Consider the following 21749-nt stretch of genomic DNA (forward strand, 5'->3'; position numbering starts at 1 on the left):
CTATGGTTAATATTAAGACCGTGCTCTACCTGTGTGCTAAATTTCATAACTTTCCCGCAAGCGGTTCTATAGACTCCCATATCAGAGCACTGTGACTTAAGGCAACAGTTTGCCCAAAAATCTCCATAGTATTTCGTCCATAGTATTTTTTTCATACTATGGAAGTCCAGCAAAACTAGGGAGAGCAAATGAGGACCGAATGTTCATTTTGAGTGAACTATCCCTTTAAGAAAGCAGCCAATCAGATCTGAGCTTCTGATTTTTGCAAGTAACTGTTGTTTTTGTGTGCTGTATCCATCAGGCAGTCAGTGAACAGACTGTGGGCAGTCTGTGGGTGTTCCGTCTGGGCCGCTCTGCCAAGAATAGTTTCTACATATACAACATCATTATTTCAATCTGTCTGATTTCTTGTGTTTGTGCGTGATGTCCGACAGACATACTCCGGCCTGTTTTGTGTGGTGATCAACCCCTATAAGAACCTGCCCATCTATACAGAATCCATCATAGAGATGTATCGTGGGAAGAAACGGCATGAGATGCCTCCACATATCTACGCCATATCGGAGGCGGCCTACAGGAGCATGCTGCAAGGTACCATGGCAACCACCTAACCTGTTGTAGGCTGCTTCAGTTCATGTCAATTTATTCATACACCTCTGCAAAATATTTAGTAGGAAGGAGCCAGTTTCATGTCGCAGCATGAAGGTTGAGTTCTTTCACATACTTAAAAACAGCGTAAAACCCCAGGCATGACTGAGAAACTGAGATTTGGCATTTTCACGGTGTATCCTACTCTTCAGGGTGTGTCTGTGGTTATTAAACTGGCCTGACCAGTGTGTGTCTGAATGTTTTCATGAAAAAAGAGCAATGCCAGCTATGTCATGGGTCTTAACTCATTTCTAGTAAATGACTTAATGTTAGTTTCGTTTTATAACTGTGAGAAGGATTTACTGTTCTGATTTTTTTTTTTTTCAGTCTTAAACACTTTGAGATAGGAAATGTGTTTATCACATTAATATACAAAAGTACAAGTGGAAGGTGATTTATGAACATTAAGTAGCAGTTAAACTGATTACTTAATGGATTAACTAGTCTTAAAGTTGCAGGTTTGAACTGGTGCGTTGCAGGTCTCTTCTGATTTGGTTACGAACAGCAGAGAAAAACGCTAAATGCAAATAATTGAAGTGCAACAAACCGTGTAACCATGCATAGTTGAAACAGCAAAATAAAAAGGCTCGTCAACTTTGTAAAGGGAGGAGAAAATACTGATATTATCTTTTGTTGTTGATGCCTGAGGCTGTGTCCAGTCAGACTACTGTTTTACCACAAATTCATCATGTCTAATGCTAATACAATTTAGTCGTTTTTATTTTGTATATATACTATTTGTGTTAATATTTTTGAATTAGCTTTTATTTGTATATTTTAAGTTTTGGTAATTTTGTCATTTGTGTTAGTTTTTAACATTTCTTAGCTTTATTTTTTTTTTTAGTTTTAGTACTTTGAAATTATTTCAGGTCTGATATATATGTATTATTTTATTTTATTTTAAAATCTGGGTCCTGAAGCAAAAACTGGTTCAGAATCTCCAGTGTAGATGTTCTCAACATGAATATATTTCTGTAACTGTGTCATATGTGCAGTGTATTTTGGTGTCACCCCTGCTTTTGAATCGATATAATTAAAGGGATAGTTCACCCAAAAATGAAAATTCTGTTATTAATTACTCACCCTTATGTCGTTCCAAACCAATAAGACCTTTGTTTATCTTCAGAACGTGAGTTAAGATATTTTTGATGAAATCCAAGAGCTTGAAGCTGCGTCAGTGAACGCTCTCTTGAACAGGTGGCGGAGACTAACACGGAAGAGAAGAAATTGTTGAATAAAGTTGTTGTTTTTGTTTTCTTTGTGCAAAAAAAAAATATTCTCGTAACTTCATAATATTACTGTTGAACCACTGATGTCACATGGACTATTTTAATGATGTCCTTACTACCTTTCTGGGCCTTGAACATGTAAGTTGTGTCGCTGTCTGTGTTAGAAAGCTCTCGGATTTCATCAAAAATATCTTAATTTTTGTTCTGAAGATGAACGAAGGTCTTACAGGTTTCGAACGACATGATGGTGAGAAGTCAATGACAGGATTTTCATTTTTGGGTGAATTATCCCTTTAAATTACTATTCTCTAAGCATCTTGATTACATTAGTTTACTCTCAAATAACAAATGTTACAAAATTCAAATAATCATTAAGAGCAATCTAGTAATTGTTCATGTGTGTTGTTTCCCTCATACAGACAGAGAAGATCAGTCCATCCTGTGCACGTGAGTTATATTTGTTTGACTACATATTTGTAGAATTTCAGCAAAAGTTCAAAAACATATTCTTCAGCTCTTTCAGGCCATCACGACTCATTATTTCTAAGGAATGGAAGTCAGTGAACATTAAATTGAACATTTAAGTAAGTAGCTGAGAAGTTTGAGCTGTAGCTATTTGACTTTGTTCTCTTAGTAGACGCAGCAGAAGCCTATTGACCTTATTGTCCAGAGAAACAAGTGCGCCACCGTCTTTAGAATATTGTCTTTGAGCTTTCTTTTGTGCGTCAGATCTGTATATTTCTATGGCATCGCTATCTAAGAGTCATTTAGCTTGTTGTGTTTAAAGCAAATGTCTTAACAAATGTCAGCAGACCAGGAAGATTTTAAAACGAGCAGTTCATTAATAAATCTGTCAGACACCGGTGGAAATACAACCGGAAGACAGAAGACAGCAAACGCAGCGCTAAAAAGGGGCGGAGCTAAATAAGGTCAATTAGGCCGCAAAAAGACCAAGTTACCAGAAGGTCTTGCCCTGTTTATTCCCTCAGACTTGGGTTAACTCACATGTGCTTACTTCATTCAGACATTCTAAACATGTTTTACCACAGATTTTCTTTCCCTTTATTGGCATGTGTTGCTAATTTTGTTTTAGCATATGTGCTTTGTATCTTGTTAAAATAGTGATTCCAGCTAAGTCAACTGCTTGGGTTTGTTTGAATAACTCTGAAAATAGTCTAAATCTGTTTTACAGCAGAAGGTGGTTTATTTGTACTGTTTATGTGTGTGTGTGTTCAGAGGGGAATCTGGTGCGGGAAAGACGGAGAACACAAAAAAAGTGATTCAGTATCTGGCACATGTGGCGTCCTCACACAAGTCTGGCACCTTGGGTCGTCCCAAAGACAGCGCCCTACAGGTGAGGATGGGGACTGCCGTAAGTCATTAGGAAGAGAAAAAGCGGCTATTTGTACTTTCTGCTTTTCTAACAAGTTAGCACACCCTTACCTTTCAGTTTTTATTGTTTGTTTGTTTATGGATTTATGTACACTGCCCTCCAAAAGTTTGGAAACGCCCTAGAAAAGTGGGGTTTTGGACAATATTGGCATGAATCCTTTTTAATTTGTGATAATTTTGCGCTGATGAGGGAAAACACAAACTACGAAAACATATTGTATTACATAAACAGTTTATACATAGAAAAAAAATAAATTTTTGATTCATCAAAATATCCACCTTTAGCAGCTATTACAGCTCTGCATAATCTGGGCCTAAATTTATTGTATTCTAAAATTAATTGGCAAACAACTGTTGAAGCTATTAAGGTGTGCTGACCCAAAAATCTTTTAAAAACCTGGGCCAAGTTTAAACCAGTAACCAGGCATCACAGCTGACAAAGGGGCATGTCTGACTTTGACATGTATATACTGCCATTATTATGTAATCAAAATGAAAATTATTATTATTGCTGGTCTTCAATGATAATGTCAAGTTACTTTAATGTATTTGCACCAAAAAATGATAAGGATTTATGCTGATATCATCCAAAACCACACTTTGCCAGGGGTGTTTCCAAACTTTTGGAGGGCAGTGTATTTATTTATTTGCTGCTGCCTAGTTCTTTAATAACACAAAACTTATGTTACAGAAGTTCAACAATGTTTAACAATAGGGATACATAATACATAAAGCAGTAATAATTACAACAGTAATAATAAATTTTTTTTCTGCAGAAGCAGTGTTTGTTTTGTACTTGCCTTGCTGATACTTTCAGCAATAAAAAGATATTAATTATATGTATTTTTAATAACTTTATTTTTAAAATTAAATCTGCAAAAAAGTATTTTTCATTAAAATTATAAATTATATTTATAAATTTAGATCATTTATAATAATTTATAAATTATAATTTATTATTTTTGTAATTATTTTTTTCTGGCTGATAACAAATACTGATGATTTATGTTATTGCTAATGTTATTACCAATAAATCACAAATAATAATATTAAAATTACTATTACTATTTTATGTAAAAATAAATACATAAAGTAAGTAAATAAAAATAACAAATTGTTTTAAATATTGTTTATAATGTCAGCTGGAACGCTTCATCTGAAACTTTCACGCTTGCCATGGTTTATCCTTATTGTTAACTCTTGAATTATAAAGCTATAAATGTTGGTGTATCTATGGGCTATATGCGTCTTTTGTCTAATATTTCAATTTTCACAGTTCTTGATTGCTCTTGTCTCCCTGTCTCCTCTCTTTCCTGGGTCCTGCTGTTTCTTTCTGCTCTTTTTTTTCTTTGTTCATTCTCTTTGTCCTCTGCTCTGCGCTGAAGATGGATGGTACGCGCTCTCTGGGTCGGGGCAGTAGCGCTGTGAACAGGGTGAGTGGGAGCTTTTCTCTTCGTGACTGACACATCCGGCTGACAGGAAGGAGTTCAGACTACAGCAGTTCTAATTCATGTCTTGCCACTTTAACCTCATAACGTGTGATATCATATGTCTAAGTAATCAGTGTGGATTTATTTGTTTTGTTTTGCTTTGTTTTTTAACCATTTTTTTATGTTTTTGCTCATCAGTATGTTCTATTTTTTTGTCCCCTGTTTGTCCTGTTCACTTGTTCAACCACCCCATCTCTCTCTTTTTGTGGACTCTAACAGACTGTGCAGTATGTGAGTATGGTTGACCTCTAATGCTTCCGCTAAAGGCCTATAGGGGGCGCTGTATGCATATTTAAAGCTTTGCTATGGTATTTTTTTGACCTATATAGACCATACTGGTCTATATGGGTACGAACGAAACCTCAGAGCCCAAACAGAGCTTATCTAGCCTTTTTGGTTTTGTTTTTTTCGTTGAAAGGCTTTTGCTGAGCTGCAGTTTCATGAGTTTGCACTTTCAGTTCAGTGCGTGTGTGTGTGTGTATTTTTCTGACCTAGCTTTAATATAGGACGAGTTTAGCAAAAAATGTTTCCAAATGTTACCTATTTCTAATTTATTTATTTTTATTTATTTCCTTTTTTTATTGTGTACCATTTTATTTTAGGGTTAGCTTTATGGCAGTGGTAAATTAAATTAAATTTAATTTAAATTTGAACTTTATTTATGCATAATTTATATGTATTAATGTATAAAGTACATTCATTTATTTATTTGATTTTATGAAAATGTTTTATGCCTGAAAAAACAATGAAAAAACAAACAAACAAACAAACAAACAATGGAATTGTTTGGAATGGAACTGATGAATTACAAAAAAATGAGTTTCTGTTAGAAATGCTAGATTTTATTTTCTGTATACTTAAGTAATATATGAAGAGTTCAGATGCAAAACCAGCTAAATCCATCTGACATATTTCTTTAAAATGAGCATTTCTTTCTGGCTATTTTGTATAGGTTTCTATGTAAGTATATATATATACACTACCGTTCAAAAGTTTGGGGTCAGTACATTTTTTTTGTTTCTTTTTTTTTTTTTTTTTTTTTAAGAAATTAATACTTTTATTCACCAAGGATGTATTAAGCTAATAATTAAAAGTTTATTAAAAGTTAATAATAAATAATTTACATCGTTATAAAATATTTATATTTTGAATAAACACTGTACTTTTTAAACAAAAGACCGACTTTAACTGACTTTAAACCATTTTTTAGCTGATGAAAATACTAGTGGCCTAAGACTTTTGCACAGTACTGTGTATATATATATATATATATATATATATATATATTTTTTTTTTAGAAATGGACACAAACAAGATTTGAGAACTTGCCATCCACATCCCTCACAATACATCTGCACTCCTTTTAGAGGGAGCTAATATTTGTAGTCTGTACTGGTTATATTTTTTTATTTAAAAATAATAGAAGTCAATGGTAAGTCTCTATTTAGTGACGTGAACATGTATGTGTGTTTGTGTGAGAGTTGTTTGGCTGCAGTCATATGCTGGTGCTGATGCTGCGGGGTCTCTGAATGCAGAGGTTTCCTGTGGGCTTTTTGCTGCAATGTTGGTAATTTTCCTGCATTGACGTGCTGTTCTTCCTGTCCTGTGTCTAGGGGGAACTGGAGAGACAGTTACTGCAAGCAAACCCCATTCTTGAGGCCTTCGGCAATGCCAAAACGGTCAAAAATGACAACTCTTCCAGATTTGTAAGCCCTGCAACCGCACATCCAACCATCATCACTTGAATTCATTTTGATGTTTTGATCTGGTCTGACATGCTTTTCAATTTGTTTTAGGGCAAATTCATCAGGATTAATTTTGATGTTGCTGGATATATTGTTGGTGCTAATATTGAGACCTGTATCCTTCATACATTTAATAAAATCACCTTCATACATACATTCATTAATAATTTGTTAGTTATAAGAAAAGTTATTTGCAGCTACTGCTTATATTTTGTCATGGAATGACATTCATACATTTGGACCACTTTATATACCTCAATCAATAAATGATAGTCTATAATGTACAGCATGTAAACAATGTGTATATTTGTACATTTTTTATTAACCCACACGTCTGTCAGATCTGCTGGAGAAGTCTCGAGCCATTCGTCAGGCTAAAGATGAACGAACCTTCCATATCTTCTACCAGCTCCTCTCTGGAGCTTCTGAGGCCGTGAGAAGTCAGTAGACACACACACACACACAACACAAACCACAGCGTCACAATATAAAGATGTAACAATATCAAAATCTCACGATACGATAATATCGCAATATGAAGTCCACGATAATATTTATTGTGATATTTAAAAAAAAAAAAAATGAAGAATTGGGGAAGAAAATTACCTTTTGTACATTTTAAAGTTAAATTATTCTATCTAATGCACTTTGAGAGTTCAATTAATTTCAACCCATGTTCTTAACTAAAAAACTTAACTTAGAAAAAAGAAAAAAGTGAACAGACTTGTACCTGAACTCTTTTTATTTGTGATACACTGTCTCAGTCTAAATTACATTCACACTGGTGTTTTAGGAAGCCAAACTAATTAGAATAAAAATGTTATTTAATAAAAATAACAACATTGACAGTAATAGCCATATATTGTAAAACAATTGCACGGCAAAATACATAAAAATGAATATTTCACAGGTATATCATTTTTACTTTACAGTACAGTAGGGAAATTACAATACTTATTTCTTAATTTCTACACTTGAAGAGATGTTTTGAGTTTGGACTGCATTTAAACCGACTAGCTGTCAGCAGTTCATACTGCACTTTTAGGTTTTATTTTGATGGAAATGGCAGGAGAGCTTTTATTTTGGAGGAAAACTCCAGCTTCAGTGAAAACAGGCTTACAAAAATGTGTCTCACTACAAATCTAGTGAAACACTGTAATCATCTGCTGCAAAAATAAAGCATAACTGGTGGCCATTGCATTCCCAAACCCACGCTAAACTCACAGCACATGCAGTAAACAAGTTCACTGCATTCATTCACTGTGAACTGAGCCGTTCTGAGGTGTGGAAAACACCGGATCACGAGCTCAACAATGTGTGCGCTTCGCTTTGAAACGTACAGCGAAAACAGACTTGATGAAGGGATTAAAGGAGAAGTCCACTTCCAGAACAGCATTTTACAAATAATGTGCTCACCCGCTTGTCATCCAAGATGTTCATGTCGTTCTTTCTTCAGTCGTAAAGAAATTGTGTTTTTTGAGAAAAACATTTCAGCATTTTTCTTCATATAATGGACTGATGTGGTGCCCCGATTTGAAACTTTTAAAATGCAGTTTAAATGCAGCTTCAAACGATCCCAATGTGGTTGTAAACGATCCCAGCCGAAGAAGAAGGGTCTTATCTAGCGAAACGATCGGATATTTAAAAAAAAACAAAACAATTGATATACTTTTTAATGCCAAACACTCGTCTTGTCTTACTCTGCTTGGACCGTTTTGGTTTTGGTTCATGACAGTTAGGGTATGTCGAAAAACTCTTAAAACTCTTATCTCATGTTCTCCCTCAACTTCACAATCGTCCTATATCGCTGTTTTACCTTTTTTGTTAAGGGTGTTTGATCTTCTTTGCATGTTCACGTTGCAAAGACTGGGTCGGTACTTCTGCAGTGATGTAGGATGATTTTGAAATGATTTTTGAAGTTGAGGGAGAAAATACGATTGGAGAAAGGCAAGATGGGCGTTTGAATTTGAAGTATTTAAATAGTATTTTTTTATGTGAATAACCGGTTGTTTCACAAGATAAGACCCTTCTTCCTCGGCTGGGATCGTTTACAACCCCATTTGGGATCATTTGAAGCCGCATTTAAACTGCATTTTGGAAGTTCAAAATCGGGGCACCATATCAGTCCATTATATGGAGAAAAATGTTGAAATGTTCTCCGGTCTTTCAGTTGTAGTTTGTTCAACAGATACTGTATTAAAGCATAATGGCCCAAAACACAACTTTAAAGACCCTTTATGTTAGAATAAGAAGTTTAAATATATTTTAAAAACTACACTTTTTGCCCAGAAGACCTGTCGCTTTATATCGTCATGTGACCACGATGATATAACGATACTGATAATATTGTTACATCCTTAGTTTCTAGTTTCTTAAATGGAAATGTTTTTATTGTGATTATTAATTCACTCTCTCTCTGTAGAGGAGCTTCTGCTGGGCAGTGCGGATCAGTACCGCTTCCTCTGCGGGGGTTCACTTCCTGTTCCGGGTCAGAGTGATTCAGAAAACTTCACTCAGACAATGGACTCAATGGCTATCATGGGCTTCACACAGGAAGAATCCACATGTAAGAGAGGAGGGTCTCAAATAGACATCCGCAAGATTTCCTACAACACATAATTGACCATCCTTCTGTCCTCTGTCTCTTTTCAGCTATGTTAAAGGTGATCTCTGCAGTGCTGCAGTTTGGGAACATCACGTTTAACAAAGAGAAAAACACAGATCAGGCCTCAATGCCGGATGACACAGCAGCGCAGAAACTCTGCCACCTGCTGGGCATCAGCGTAGTGGAGTTTAGCCGAGCCATCCTCACTCCCCGCATCAAAGTGGGCCGCGAGTACGTCCAGAAGGCCCAGACCAAGCAGCAGGTGTGTGTTTGTGTGGCTTCATGTGCTTTGAAATGCTACAGATGTTCGTTGCAACTACAAACAGATAGAAAGAAACTATTTTTACGCTAAAAAATGACAGTGAATCAATTTAAATATTAAGACTGCAGAAGACTTAACAGAAGAGTTTTATTGTAAATAAATACTGCTCTTTTGAACTTTATATTTATCAAAGAAAGTATCACAGTTTCCATAAATGTATTAAGCAGCACAGCCATTTTTAACACTGATAATGATCAGAAATATTTCTTTAGAAGCAAATCAGCATATTATAATGATTTCTGAAAGATCATGTGACACTCTCTGTGTTTTCAGCCTGTGCTGCCTCACTATATATGAACATATATATATATAATATGTATATGACATAATAACATAATATAATATAGTAATGTAAATAGTAACATAATATAATATGTATATGAACACATAAACAAGGAACAGAATTAATATTTACCAGAATTTATTTACCAAAAAAATAAATACACAACACAGTATTTTTGGAAAAATAAACAAATAAAATAATAATATATATTTTAATAAAATCTATTAATTAGAGATACTTTTGAATATTAAAATTTAATGAAACCATTCAAATGGAATTCAGAACATTAATGGAAAATACAGAGTTTGGTAAAAATAAAACTATATTTGAGGGAGAAAAAAATTATTTAAGGCCTTAAAATGTATTACATTTTTCTCAAATTACATACCATGCATTTCATGATTTCAATTAATTAGACATGTTTTTTAATTAATATTTTTTTCAATTTAACCATTAAAACTAAAAAATTAAAACAGATGAAAAAAAAAAAACAGAATCCAAAAAAATGAAAACAGAAAAAACGGAATTTTTAAAAAAAATAAAATAATATTTTGAAAAAATAAAAAAAATAAAACAGATTTCATAGGACCCTAAGTAATGGCTGCCAAAAATTCAGCAAAATTGCCATCAAATGAATAAATTACTTTTTAAAATAAATGATAAATGAAGCTTTGTGAAAATAAGGCCCTTTTTCAAAAGCAATTGAAAGAGTTACTGACTACAAACTAATGAAAGGGATAGTTCATCCAAAAATGAAAATTCTGTTATTAATTACCTCACCCTTATGTCATTTTAAACTCATACTCATTTAAAAAAATAAGATATTTTTATTAAAATCTGAGAGCTTTCTGACCCTGCATAGACAGCAACTCAACTACTACGTTCAAGGCCCAGAATGGTAGTAAGATAAAATAGTCCATGTGACATCAGTGGTTCAACCGTAATGTTATGAAGCGACAAGGATACTTTTTGTGCGCAAAGAAAACAAAAATAACATCTTTATTCAACAATTTCTTCTCTTCCGTGTCAGACTTCGACATGGGTTCACGAGAGTAGCACGACGCATTCATTTGAATGTTTTTGTTAATTTCTTTGTGCATATTCAGGCTGATTTCGCAGTGGAGGCTTTGGCGAAGGCCACATATGAGCGTCTGTTCCGCTGGCTGGTGCACCGGATCAACAGAGCTCTGGACCGCAGACAGCGTCAGGGAGCCTCGTTCATCGGGATTCTGGACATTGCTGGGTTTGAGATTTTCCAGGTAAGCGATATACGAGGGTCTAAATGGCGGTTTATTACTCAGCTGATAGATATTAACCTCTGTCATTGTCTCTCTCTCAACAGCTGAACTCATTCGAGCAGTTATGCATCAACTACACTAATGAGAAACTACAGCAGCTGTTCAATCACACTATGTTTGTACTGGAGCAAGAGGAGTATCAGCGAGAGGGCATCGAGTGGAATTTCATCGACTTCGGTCTGGATCTTCAGCCCTGTATTGACCTCATTGAGAGACCGGTCAGTGTGTGTGTGTGTGTGTTTGTGCGCATCTTAATTCACATAGTAAAGAATTGCCTAATTTGATGCAGTGTCTTTATAGTGTTTCTGACTGGTTTGCTCCACAGGCTCATCCTCCTGGCGTCCTGGCATTGTTAGATGAGGAGTGTTGGTTTCCAAGGGCGACTGATCGCTCTTTTATAGACAAGTTGTCAGCTGAGCAGGGTTCACACCCAAAGTTCATGCGGCCACGGCAGCTTAAAGAAGAGGCCGACTTCTCCATTATACACTATGCTGGCAAGGTCAGATATATTTTTGCCATGTGTTCTCCATTTGTCTGTTTTCTAATCAACATGAAAGTCATAATGGAGTCTACTTTATTGCTCTGTCAGGTGGACTATAAGGCAGATGAATGGCTGGTAAAGAACATGGATCCGTTGAATGATAATGTTGCATCTCTCCTGCATCAGTCATCTGACCCCTTCATCTCTGAGCTCTGGAGGGAGGGTGAGGAAAACAAAATAAAATAAAATAAAATAAAATAAAATAGTATTATTATTGTTATTTCTGATAAAAAAAGGTATTGTTTTATGATAAATAAAATTAAAGTATTATTATTATTATTATTATTATTATCATCGTTGTTTTTGTTGTTATTTTGGAAGAATAAAAATCCAAAATAGAATTATTATTATTATTATTATTATTATTAGTAGTAGTAGTAGTAGTAGTAGTATTACTTCGGATAAATACATAAATAAAGGTAATGTTGTTGTTGTTATTATTATTATTATTTCAGATAAATAAAATAAAGGTATTATTTTTATTTTTTTTAAATAAAATAAAATGAAAGTATTATTATTATTTTGGATAAATAAAATAAAAGTGTTATTATTATTATTATTATTTCTGATAAATAAAATAGGTATTATTATTATTATTATTATTAATATTATTTTGGATAAATAAAATAAATGTATTATTATTATTTCTGGTAAGTAAAGTAAAGGTATTGTTATTATTTTTATGATAAATAACAATTATTATTGTTATTATATTGGATAAATAAAATAAAAGTATTAACATTATTATTATTATTATTATTATTATTATTATTATTATTATTTCGGATAAATACATAAATAAAGGTAATATTGTTGTTATTGTTATTATTATTTCTAATAAATAAAATACATTTTTTTATTAGTAGTAGTAGTAGTAGTAGTATTGTTATTTTAAAATAAAAGTATGATTATTATTATTATTATAATGATGGATAAACATTATTATTAGGGGTTCGAGCACGCAGTGCTGAAACCCTATTGTAATTGTTAGGATTTTTTTTATTATTATTCTTCCCTAGAACTGATCGTGCAGCCCAAACCGTAAGGCCTAGAGAGCTGAAACTTGGTCAGAAGGTAGTAGTCACCCTCGCTACTCAGGCGCAAAGAACCGGCCCAATCGGCCTATAGGTGGCGCTACAGTGATCAAAAATGCAAAAATGCTTATAGCTCCTAGACCGTTTGTCATAGACTCACAAAATTTGATATTTGGAATCCTTGGGTCAAGGCGATAAAAAGCCTAAAAAATCAGATTCGCTCTACGGGGCCCGGTTTTTCCGCCATTTTGAAGTAAATTCAAAACCTACTTTTACGAACTAGTCCTAGGTTTTTCGCCCGATCGGAACCAAACCAGTGCAGAAATGTTCTCTGGACAGTGAATATCAATAATTATCAAAAAAATGTAAAATTTTGACTCATCGTTGCGAAAGGGCCCCAAAAAGTTTGTCAGGTGGGGGGCCATTTTTACTAAAATGACTATAACTCATGAACCAAAAGAGATATCTTCACCAAACTCGATACACATGTGTATAAACTCAATCTTTGGACAAATACAAAAAATTGCACAGCTCTGCCACTTGGTGGCGCTATAAGCCTGAAAAAACATAAAAATGACTATAACTATGCAATCGTTGGTCCGATCGACCTGAAAATTGGTATGCAGTGTCTCTGTCCAACGTGCCATAAGGGTCTATGAGGACATTGGCGTATCTCAAAAAACATGGCCGCTATCGGCCAATGAAGTTTGAGCACCTATTAGACAAGGTTAACGGAGGCCGATCGGAACAAAACTCACTGGGCATGTTCGACTCATGGCCCTAAAGGTCTGTAAGAATTTTGAAAGAAATCGGCCACTAGTTGGCGCTAACGAGTTTTATGGCTCTGTAATCACGTGGTGTTTCACACATCCACACAATATGCATATCATTTGATAGATCTCCTCATGATGAACAACTTTGCCTCAAGAACCATTGCTGTCAATCAAACCGTTCATTAATTATTCACAAATATGTTAAAAACCTACTTTTGCGAACTAGTCCTAGGTTTTTCACTCAATCTCGATCAAACCACTGCAGCACAGTTCTCCAGACTCTCTAGATCAATAATTATCAAAAAAATGTTGAATTTTGTCCTTTGGTTAGCTATAACGGGGTCATTTAGAAAAGGGGCGTGGCCACATATATTCAAAAGCCTATAAAACCTAAACAAAAACTCAAAACTTTACAAAAGTTGGAGAAAACATGTGTCAGATGACTCTTAACAAGCATGCAAAGTTTCGCGAAGATCAGACCATAGGTGGCACTATAACAGTTAAAAATGCTTCAAAAACACAAGCTGTGTATGGTAAATGGCTTCAAATGGCTAAATAAATGCTAGTATATTCACATAAACACTAGATCTCCATATCATTTGATAGATCTCCTCATGATGAACAACTTTGCCTCAAGAACCATTGATGTCATTCAAGTCTTTCATTAAATATTCACAAATATGTTAAAAACCTACTTTTGCGAACTAGTCCTAGGTTTTTCACTCAATCTTGAGCAGACCACTGCAGTAATATTCTCTGGACTCCCAAGATCAATAATTATCAAAATAAAATTGAATTTTGTCCTTTGGTTAGCTATAACGGGGTCATTTACAAAAGGGGTGTGGCCACATCTACCCAAAAGCCTATAAACCCTAAACAAAAACTCAAAACTTTCCAAAAATTGGTAAGAACATGTGGCAGATGACTCTTAACAAGCATGCAACGTTTCATAGAGATCGGACCATAGGTGGCGCTATAAGCTTCAAAAACACAGGATTTCTATGGTAAATGGTCTCAAATTGCTAAATATATGTTCATATATTCACACAAACACTAGATCTTCATATCATATGACAAAACTCATTTTGAACAATCTTGCATAGCACCTTAAAGGCCTTAAATGCTCGAACCCCGGTAATTGCTGCTCGCAGCTATATTTTTATTATTATTATTATTATTATTATTATTATTATTTCAAATAAATAAAGTAAAGGTATTGTTTTTACATTTTTTATAAATAAAATAAAAGTGTTGTTGTTGTTGTTGTTGTTATGGATAAGTAAATAAATATAATTATTTTTATTATTATTGTTGTTACTATTGTTGTTTAGGATAAATAAGTAAATGTTTAAATAAATAGCAAATAGATATTATTATTATTATTATTATTATTATTATTATTATTAATTTAAGTAAATTAATAAATATTATTTTTATTATTATTTACATGAACAACAGCAATTATAAATAAACTAACTGACTGATACAATTACAAACTGGTACAAACAATACAAATATTAAAACAGTTTAATTACAGCCTTAAAATGTTCAGTTCAATCAAAGGGATTGCATATAAATGTATGACTTATTAACAAATGTTTAATAATGCAGTATTAATAATTCATTTTTCATTCTGTTACTAATATTTAATACTGTAATCTGCTATAGACTAATGCTTTGCTTTGTGATCTCCACTCTTCTCTTCTCTTCTCTTCTCTTCTCTTCTCTTCTCTTCTCTTCTCTTCTCTTCTCTTCTCTTCTCTTCTCTTCTCTCTTTTCTTCTCTTAATCTCTTCTCTTCAGATATTCAAACGCTTCCTCGCGTGTACTTTTTTGACTCTTACGCCACACTGCAAACCAATGGCACTGAAAGCAGTAGGTTTTCTGCTCTTCCTCCTTTAATCTCTCCATCAGTTCATCTCACTGTTGATTAACTCTTCGCTCTTTCTTTCATCTCTCTTTCATAGCATCAGATTGTGATGTGATGTGTGGGTTGCAGTTTTGCACTGTAGTTTAGCAGAATGTGTTTGTTTTCATGGATTACTATACAGCTCGAGTTAGTTTAGTTTGGTTTAACATTAGCTAGTTGTGATCTGCCTGCTGCTGGTTTAATCTTCATAAAGCATCTTTTTTAATGTGCTTTAAATATAGAAATCCAGTTTTTTTTTTCTGTTTGGAAAATGTTAAAAGTTTCAGAACAACACATTCATACTATGACTTCTACCTGAACAGAAAAAAAATCTTTCTGGTTCTTGTTCAGTATGTATGTTTTAGTAGCACTAATATAGAGTCATAGTGCAGTCTGAACATGCCATGCACATGTAATTTAATATAATAACATCTCTGTATTGTGCTTGTCAGTGGAGAGGATTGTGGGTCTGGATCAGGTTTCATCTGGTGAGAGCAGTGGACCCGTCAGTTTTGGGGCCGCTGGGCTAAAGACAAAGAAGGGCATGTTTCGCACAGTGGGACAACTCTACAAAGAGTCCCTCACTAAACTGATGGCTACCCTCCGCAACACCAACCCCAACTTCCTGCGCTGCATTATCCCTAACCATGAGAAAAGGGTAAGAAAAGGCAGAGATCTTCATAGAATCTTCATAGAAATGAAAAAAAATGTAAAATGAGAGCTTATATAACTGACCCCATAACTTATTTTAGGGTTGCAGAAAATGTTAGTTAAAATGTATTGTTATCGGTGGATATTCGATGTTTAATTATACAACATGCTCACTTAGATTACATTTGCTGTCATCTAACACTCTGTTATTGCTCTTATTGTTAAATTAAATTTTTTTGCAAATCTCAAAATGAATTGCTATTTTTTTATGTTGTTCATTGTCATTGTTCAAAATTATTATTATTTTGTGTTTTTTTTTTAGATTGCAAATCATATATTTTTTTTTTATTTATACCATAAAATGTTATTGAATTGTATTATTGCCATTCCTAATTTTTTGTTCTTTAAATCATCACAGGCAGGAAAGTTGAGTCCTCATTTGGTTCTGGATCAGCTGAGGTGTAATGGGGTGCTGGAGGGAATCAGGATCTGCAGACAGGGCTTCCCGAACCGCATCCCATTCCAGGAGTTCAGACAGAGGTGTGTGTGTGTGTATCCTACCATATTTTGAGGAAAAAAATTGTATTCAAAAGTGAGCTAAATCAGACAAAACATCCTTTTGGGTACACCCATATTTGTAAAAATAATATAAAAAAAAAAAAAAAAAAAAAAAAAAAAAAAGAAAAGAAAAGACTTGCTTACAATAATACAATAATATTTTTAAACTATAGGTAGGGCCCTATGAAATCCGTTTTAATTATTCTCAAAAAGTTTATTTTTTTTCCCCAAATTGTGTTTTTTCTGTTTTAATTTTTCTAGACTCAGTTTTAATGGTTAAATTAAAAAGATTAATGAAAAGGCATGTCTAAGTAATTGAAATCATGAAACTAACAGCAGTTTAATAAACATTTAACAAAAATACCATTTTAAGGCCCTTTTTTTTCAGTTTTTGTGTACCAAATTCTGTTTTACATTAATTTCCCATTTTCATTAAATTTTAATAATCAGAAGCATCTCTAATTAATTAATTTATACAAAATAAATTTATTATAATTATTTTTTGTTTGTTTGTTTGTTTTTTCAGAAATACTGTGTTGTGTATTTACATTTTTCTGGTAAATAATTTTTCTGGTAAATAGTCCTTAAAATAGTGTTTTAATAATAATTTTATTATTATTATTATTAGTAGTAGTAGTAGTATATTACATGAGTAATATATTGCTCTCACAGTTTCTTCAAGTTAAACCGAATTTTTATTTTGACGGGTTGCTGTAAAGACCTTTTTATGTATGCTTGTATGTGATATGATGATATTATGGTAAAATGTGCATGAAGTATCTCTCACAGCAGTTCTGGAGATTATGTTTGTGTGTTCATGTACTCCTATATTGAGGTGGCAGAGGCTAAAAACTCTGTGTGAACGTCACGTACGCTTTAGTATGTGTTTAGTAAACAAAACCGTGCGTCTGCGTCATTCATTCACACAGAGGCATGCAGAACATGCAGGATTCATATTTATAGTATTCACAGACACTAGTGCATTTTGATTTAAGTGTACTTACCTACTTTTGATTTATTTGTCCAAAATTTGTCAAATTCGGTGACATTCCGTGTTATACAGTCAGTTCCATTTTTATCACTGGATTCCGTCATTCCATCCGTATTTTCTGCATCGTGGAAATCATAGGGCCCTGATTACAGGTATTGCTTACATAATTGCTAAATCTTACATTGTCTTATTTATGTGTCTCTCTTTCTATTTGTTTGTCTCAGGTATGAGATCTTGACTCCAAATGCTATTCCTCGAACCTTTATGGATGGCAAACAGGCGTCTGAGCTAATGGTAAGTAATGTTGTTCAAACTTAAACCTTTCAGTGGTACACACTATTGATTTGACGGAGGATATTAGACACTAGAGTTTCTAATCAATAAATATGAACAGCACAGATGCTTGTTGATTTTGTATTGTTACTTTACTTACAGATCAGTGCTTTGGAGCTGGACAAGAATCTTTTCCGGGTGGGACAGAGTAAGGTTTTCTTCCGGGCTGGAGTTTTGGCTCACCTAGAGGAAGAACGAGACTTGAAGATCACAGACACCATCATCCGCTTCCAGAGTGTGGCCCGTGGATACCTTGCCAGGAGGTAAACATCTGTGTGTATGTTGTTGGTTGGTGGTGTGTAATATGTATATGTGTGTGTATTAACTGAGGTGATCTTTCAGGGCGTTCCATAAGAAGCAGCAGCAGCTCAGTGCCCTGCGTGTGATGCAGAGGAACTGTGCAGCGTACCTGAAGCTCAGAAACTGGCAGTGGTGGAGACTCTTCACAAAGGTAACACACAGCACTACATATAATTGTATACAAAGCTTAAAAATTAAGTAAACCTAATAATGAATTTAGAAAGAATGTAGTTAGAGCTAACACGCAATGGATGTCTTTTGTGTTCATTTGTGACCTTTGACCTCTCCTCTAGGTGAAGCCCTTGCTGCAGGTGACCCGCCAGGATGAAGAGATTCAAGCTCGGGAAGCACAGCTTCAGAAAGCCAAAGACAAGCTGAGTAAACTAGAGCTTGATTTTTCTGAACTGGACAGAAAAAACCAACAGGTAACTTTATTTCCTAGTTTAAACCAAAACAAGAAGGTGTTTATTTCTTTGATTTCTACATTCATCTTATTGTCTTGAAAGCTAATGGAGGAGAAGTCGGTGCTGACTGACCAGCTGCAGGCGGAGGCGGAGTTATTCGCAGAGGCGGAGGAAATGAGAGCACGGCTGGCCAATCGCAAACAGGAGCTGGAAGATGTGTTGGGAGAGCTCGAGAGCCGATTGGAGGAGGAAGAGGAGAGGACCCTTCAGCTGACCAATGAAAAGAAGCGAATGCAGCAACATGTGCAGGTGACGAGGATAGGTGTTTCTGCCTGCGTCTGATGTCCACTATTGAGTATTTTCTGTCAACATAACTGTTTCTTTCTCTCAGGATCTGGAGGAACAGCTAGAAGAGGAAGAGGGGACACGTCAGCGCCTCCAGCTGGAGAAAGTCACCCTGGAAAGCAAAGTGAAGAGTCTGGAGGCCGAGACGTTGAATGTGGGAGAGCAGAGAGACAGATTAAGCAAGGTAGTTAAAGAGAAAAGGATTGTTGTTTGAATGCAGATACAATGGTACAGTAGTTCATGATTTTTTCTCTTTTCTCCTCTTTCTCTCAGGAGAAAAAACAGATAGAAGAGAGACTCAATGAAGTGACAGATCAACTCACAGAGGAAGAGGAGAAGGTGAAGAGTCTTAACAAGCTGAAAAACAAACAGGAAGCTGTCATCGCTGATTTAGAAGGTAATGGTCCTTGTGTTAATTATGCACTGAAAAACTGTTGATTCATTGGTTTTGTGGAATTTGGACTTTGTTTTTGAGATTTCAAGAGTGCATTAATTACATTTTGCAGAACTTTTTTGTGAGTAATCAAATCAAAATTGTGAGATATAAAGTCAGAATTGCGGGATATAAACGTTTGCAATTGTGACTTTTTCTCACAATTATGAGGTTATATCTCTCAATTATGTTTTTTTCCTTAGAATTGTACGTTTATATCGATATTTTGACTTTTTTTCTCTCAATTATGACTTTTTTCTCACAATTTTGAGGTTATGTCTCTGAGTTGTTTTTTTTCCTTAGAATTATGAGTTTATATCTCTCAATTCTGAGTTTTTTTCTTAGAATTACGTATTTATATCTCACAGTTGTGACTTTTTCTCACAATTATGAGGTTATATCTCTCAATAATTTTTTTTCCTTAGAATTGTAAGTTTATATCTCGATATTGTGACTTTTTCTCAGAATTGTGAGTATATATCTCTCAATTATAACTTCTTTTCTCTCAGAATTGCGTATTTTTATATCTCGCAACTGTGACCTTTTCTCAGAATTATGAGGTTATATCTCTCAATTATGCTTTTTTCCCTTAGAATTGTGAGTTTATATCTCAGTGACTTTTTCTCAGAGTTTATATCTTGCAACTGTGACTTTTTCTCAGATTTATGAGTTTATGTCACGATATTGTGACTTTTTTTTGAGAATTGCGTGATATAAACTCACAATTGTGAGTTATAAAGTGAGAACTGCGAGATATACAGTCAGAATTGTAGGATATAAACTTGCAATTGCAAGAAATATAAACACAATTCTGACTTCTTTCTCACAATTGTGAATTTATCTTAAAATTTTTTCACAGAGTTGCATGATATAAAATTGCAATTGCTATTTATAAATTGAGAATTGCAACATGTAAAGTCAGAATTGCAGAATATAAACTCGCAATTGCGAGAAATAGTCATAATTGTGAAACATAAACACATTTCTGACTTTTTTCTCACGATTGCAGGTTTATATCTCACAGTTCTGAAAAAAAGACAGCATTCCTTTACAGGTAAATAAACACAACACAAACCAGTACATGGATGTCTTTTCCTTTGCCTTAGAGCGCCTGAAGAGGGAAGAGCAGGGCCGTCTGGAACAGGAGAAGTGGAAGAGGCGAATGGAAGGAGAGGCGGTGGAGGCCCAAGAGCAGCTGTCTGACCTGAGCTTACTAGTCACAGAGCTGAGAGGCAGCCTGAGCCAAAGAGAGAAAGAGATCACCACACTACAGACACGGTACATGCACAAACATAAATCTACTTTAAAGCGAATCCTGTAGCATGGCCATTTTAAGAAGTAATACTTCTTACCAATGATATCTCTTACATATACAGGCTGGAAGAAGAGGGGGCACGGCGTACAGAGGCTCAGAGAGCCCTGAGAGAGGCCACGTCTCAGGTCTCTGAGCTTAAAGAGGAGGTGGAGAATGAAAGAGGGATGAGGGAGAGAGCTGAGAAACAGAGGAGAGATCTGGGAGAGGAGTTAGAGGCTTTGAGGACTGAACTAGAAGATACACTGGACACTACAGCTGCTCAGCAAGAGCTCAGGTGTGTGTCTGTGTGTATGTGTGTACACGCTGTTTTTAATCATATTTAGTGAAAATCTACATTCATAACCCTGTAGAAAAAAACAGCATATGCTGGTTAGGTATGTTTTGAAGCATGGCAGCTGGTTTTAGCTGGTTTTAGCTGGTCATGTGCTAGTCCTAAGCAACTAGCTTAAACCGGCCCATGACCAACTAAGAACCAGCTCAAACCAGCTGCCATATACTGTTGTTTTCAAGTGTACTTCTTTTTCAGAAGATTAGTTAGACTATGGCTAAGTTAACCGCAATTTGTGTGTTTGTTTAGGTCTCGTCGTGAGGCTGAATTAGGAGAGCTTCAGAGATGTTTAGAGGATGAGACCCGTCGTCATGAAGCCCAGCTGTCAGAGCTCCGCATCAAGCACACCGCCGCTATAGACTCCCTACAGGAGCAGCTGGACAACGCCAAGAGAGTGAGTCTTAGCGTTTACATTAAATGCAACTTGTTTACAAGCTGTTGTTACACTGGGAAGTCTGGTTTGTATTCGTAAGTTGCCAACTTTTGATGTGCGTGTATGTTCACAGTCCCGTCAGTCTCTGGAGAAGGCGAAGGTCGTTCTGGAGGAGGAACGTGTGAACCTGAGTGCTGAGCTGAAGACTTTACAGGGAGGCAAGATGGAGAGCGAGAGGGGCAGAAAGCGAGCAGAGGGACAGTTGCAGGAACTCAACGCACGCCTCGCACAGGCTGAGAGAGAAAGAGAAGAGCGAGAGGAGCGACTCAGTAAACTCCAGGTAGAACATTTTTCTTTTTAACAAATGCCAAAACTTTCACAGTGAGGACCCAAGCCTGTGTTACATCAGAGTTCAATATCTTGGTTTATGGGAAAAAAATAAACAATTTT

At 35.0% G+C, this 21749-nt stretch overlaps 1 protein-coding gene across 6 annotated transcripts in view; it reads left to right on the forward strand.

Annotated features, from left to right (window-relative positions):
* myh14 (myosin, heavy chain 14, non-muscle) overlaps positions 1-21749 on the forward strand; it is a 51598-nt gene that overhangs the window by 16241 nt on the left and 13608 nt on the right. For 2 of the 6 annotated variants that reach the window (XM_051130764.1, XM_051130767.1), the window contains exons 4-31: positions 435-591; positions 2297-2324; positions 3114-3231; positions 4655-4702; positions 4979-4990; positions 6373-6465; positions 6556-6619; positions 6846-6944; positions 8927-9070; positions 9157-9371; positions 10821-10973; positions 11057-11230; positions 11338-11511; positions 11602-11716; positions 15163-15234; positions 15721-15926; positions 16338-16459; positions 17693-17762; positions 17904-18064; positions 18144-18252; positions 18395-18526; positions 18608-18814; positions 18897-19034; positions 19124-19247; positions 20390-20561; positions 20660-20872; positions 21176-21320; positions 21433-21639. In XM_051130764.1, coding sequence (XP_050986721.1) covers positions 435-591; positions 2297-2324; positions 3114-3231; positions 4655-4702; positions 4979-4990; positions 6373-6465; positions 6556-6619; positions 6846-6944; positions 8927-9070; positions 9157-9371; positions 10821-10973; positions 11057-11230; positions 11338-11511; positions 11602-11716; positions 15163-15234; positions 15721-15926; positions 16338-16459; positions 17693-17762; positions 17904-18064; positions 18144-18252; positions 18395-18526; positions 18608-18814; positions 18897-19034; positions 19124-19247; positions 20390-20561; positions 20660-20872; positions 21176-21320; positions 21433-21639 — 3672 coding nt within the window. The remainder of the gene's footprint in view (positions 1-434; positions 592-2296; positions 2325-3113; positions 3232-4654; positions 4703-4978; positions 4991-6372; positions 6466-6555; positions 6620-6845; positions 6945-8926; positions 9071-9156; positions 9372-10820; positions 10974-11056; positions 11231-11337; positions 11512-11601; positions 11717-15162; positions 15235-15720; positions 15927-16337; positions 16460-17692; positions 17763-17903; positions 18065-18143; positions 18253-18394; positions 18527-18607; positions 18815-18896; positions 19035-19123; positions 19248-20389; positions 20562-20659; positions 20873-21175; positions 21321-21432; positions 21640-21749) is intronic. The other 4 variants (XM_051130769.1, XM_051130770.1, XM_051130765.1 and 1 more) reach the window with 3 other exon arrangements.

This window comes from Labeo rohita, chromosome 16 (genome assembly GCF_022985175.1).
Source record: "Labeo rohita strain BAU-BD-2019 chromosome 16, IGBB_LRoh.1.0, whole genome shotgun sequence".
In the NCBI taxonomy this organism is placed as follows: domain Eukaryota; kingdom Metazoa; phylum Chordata; class Actinopteri; order Cypriniformes; family Cyprinidae; genus Labeo; species Labeo rohita.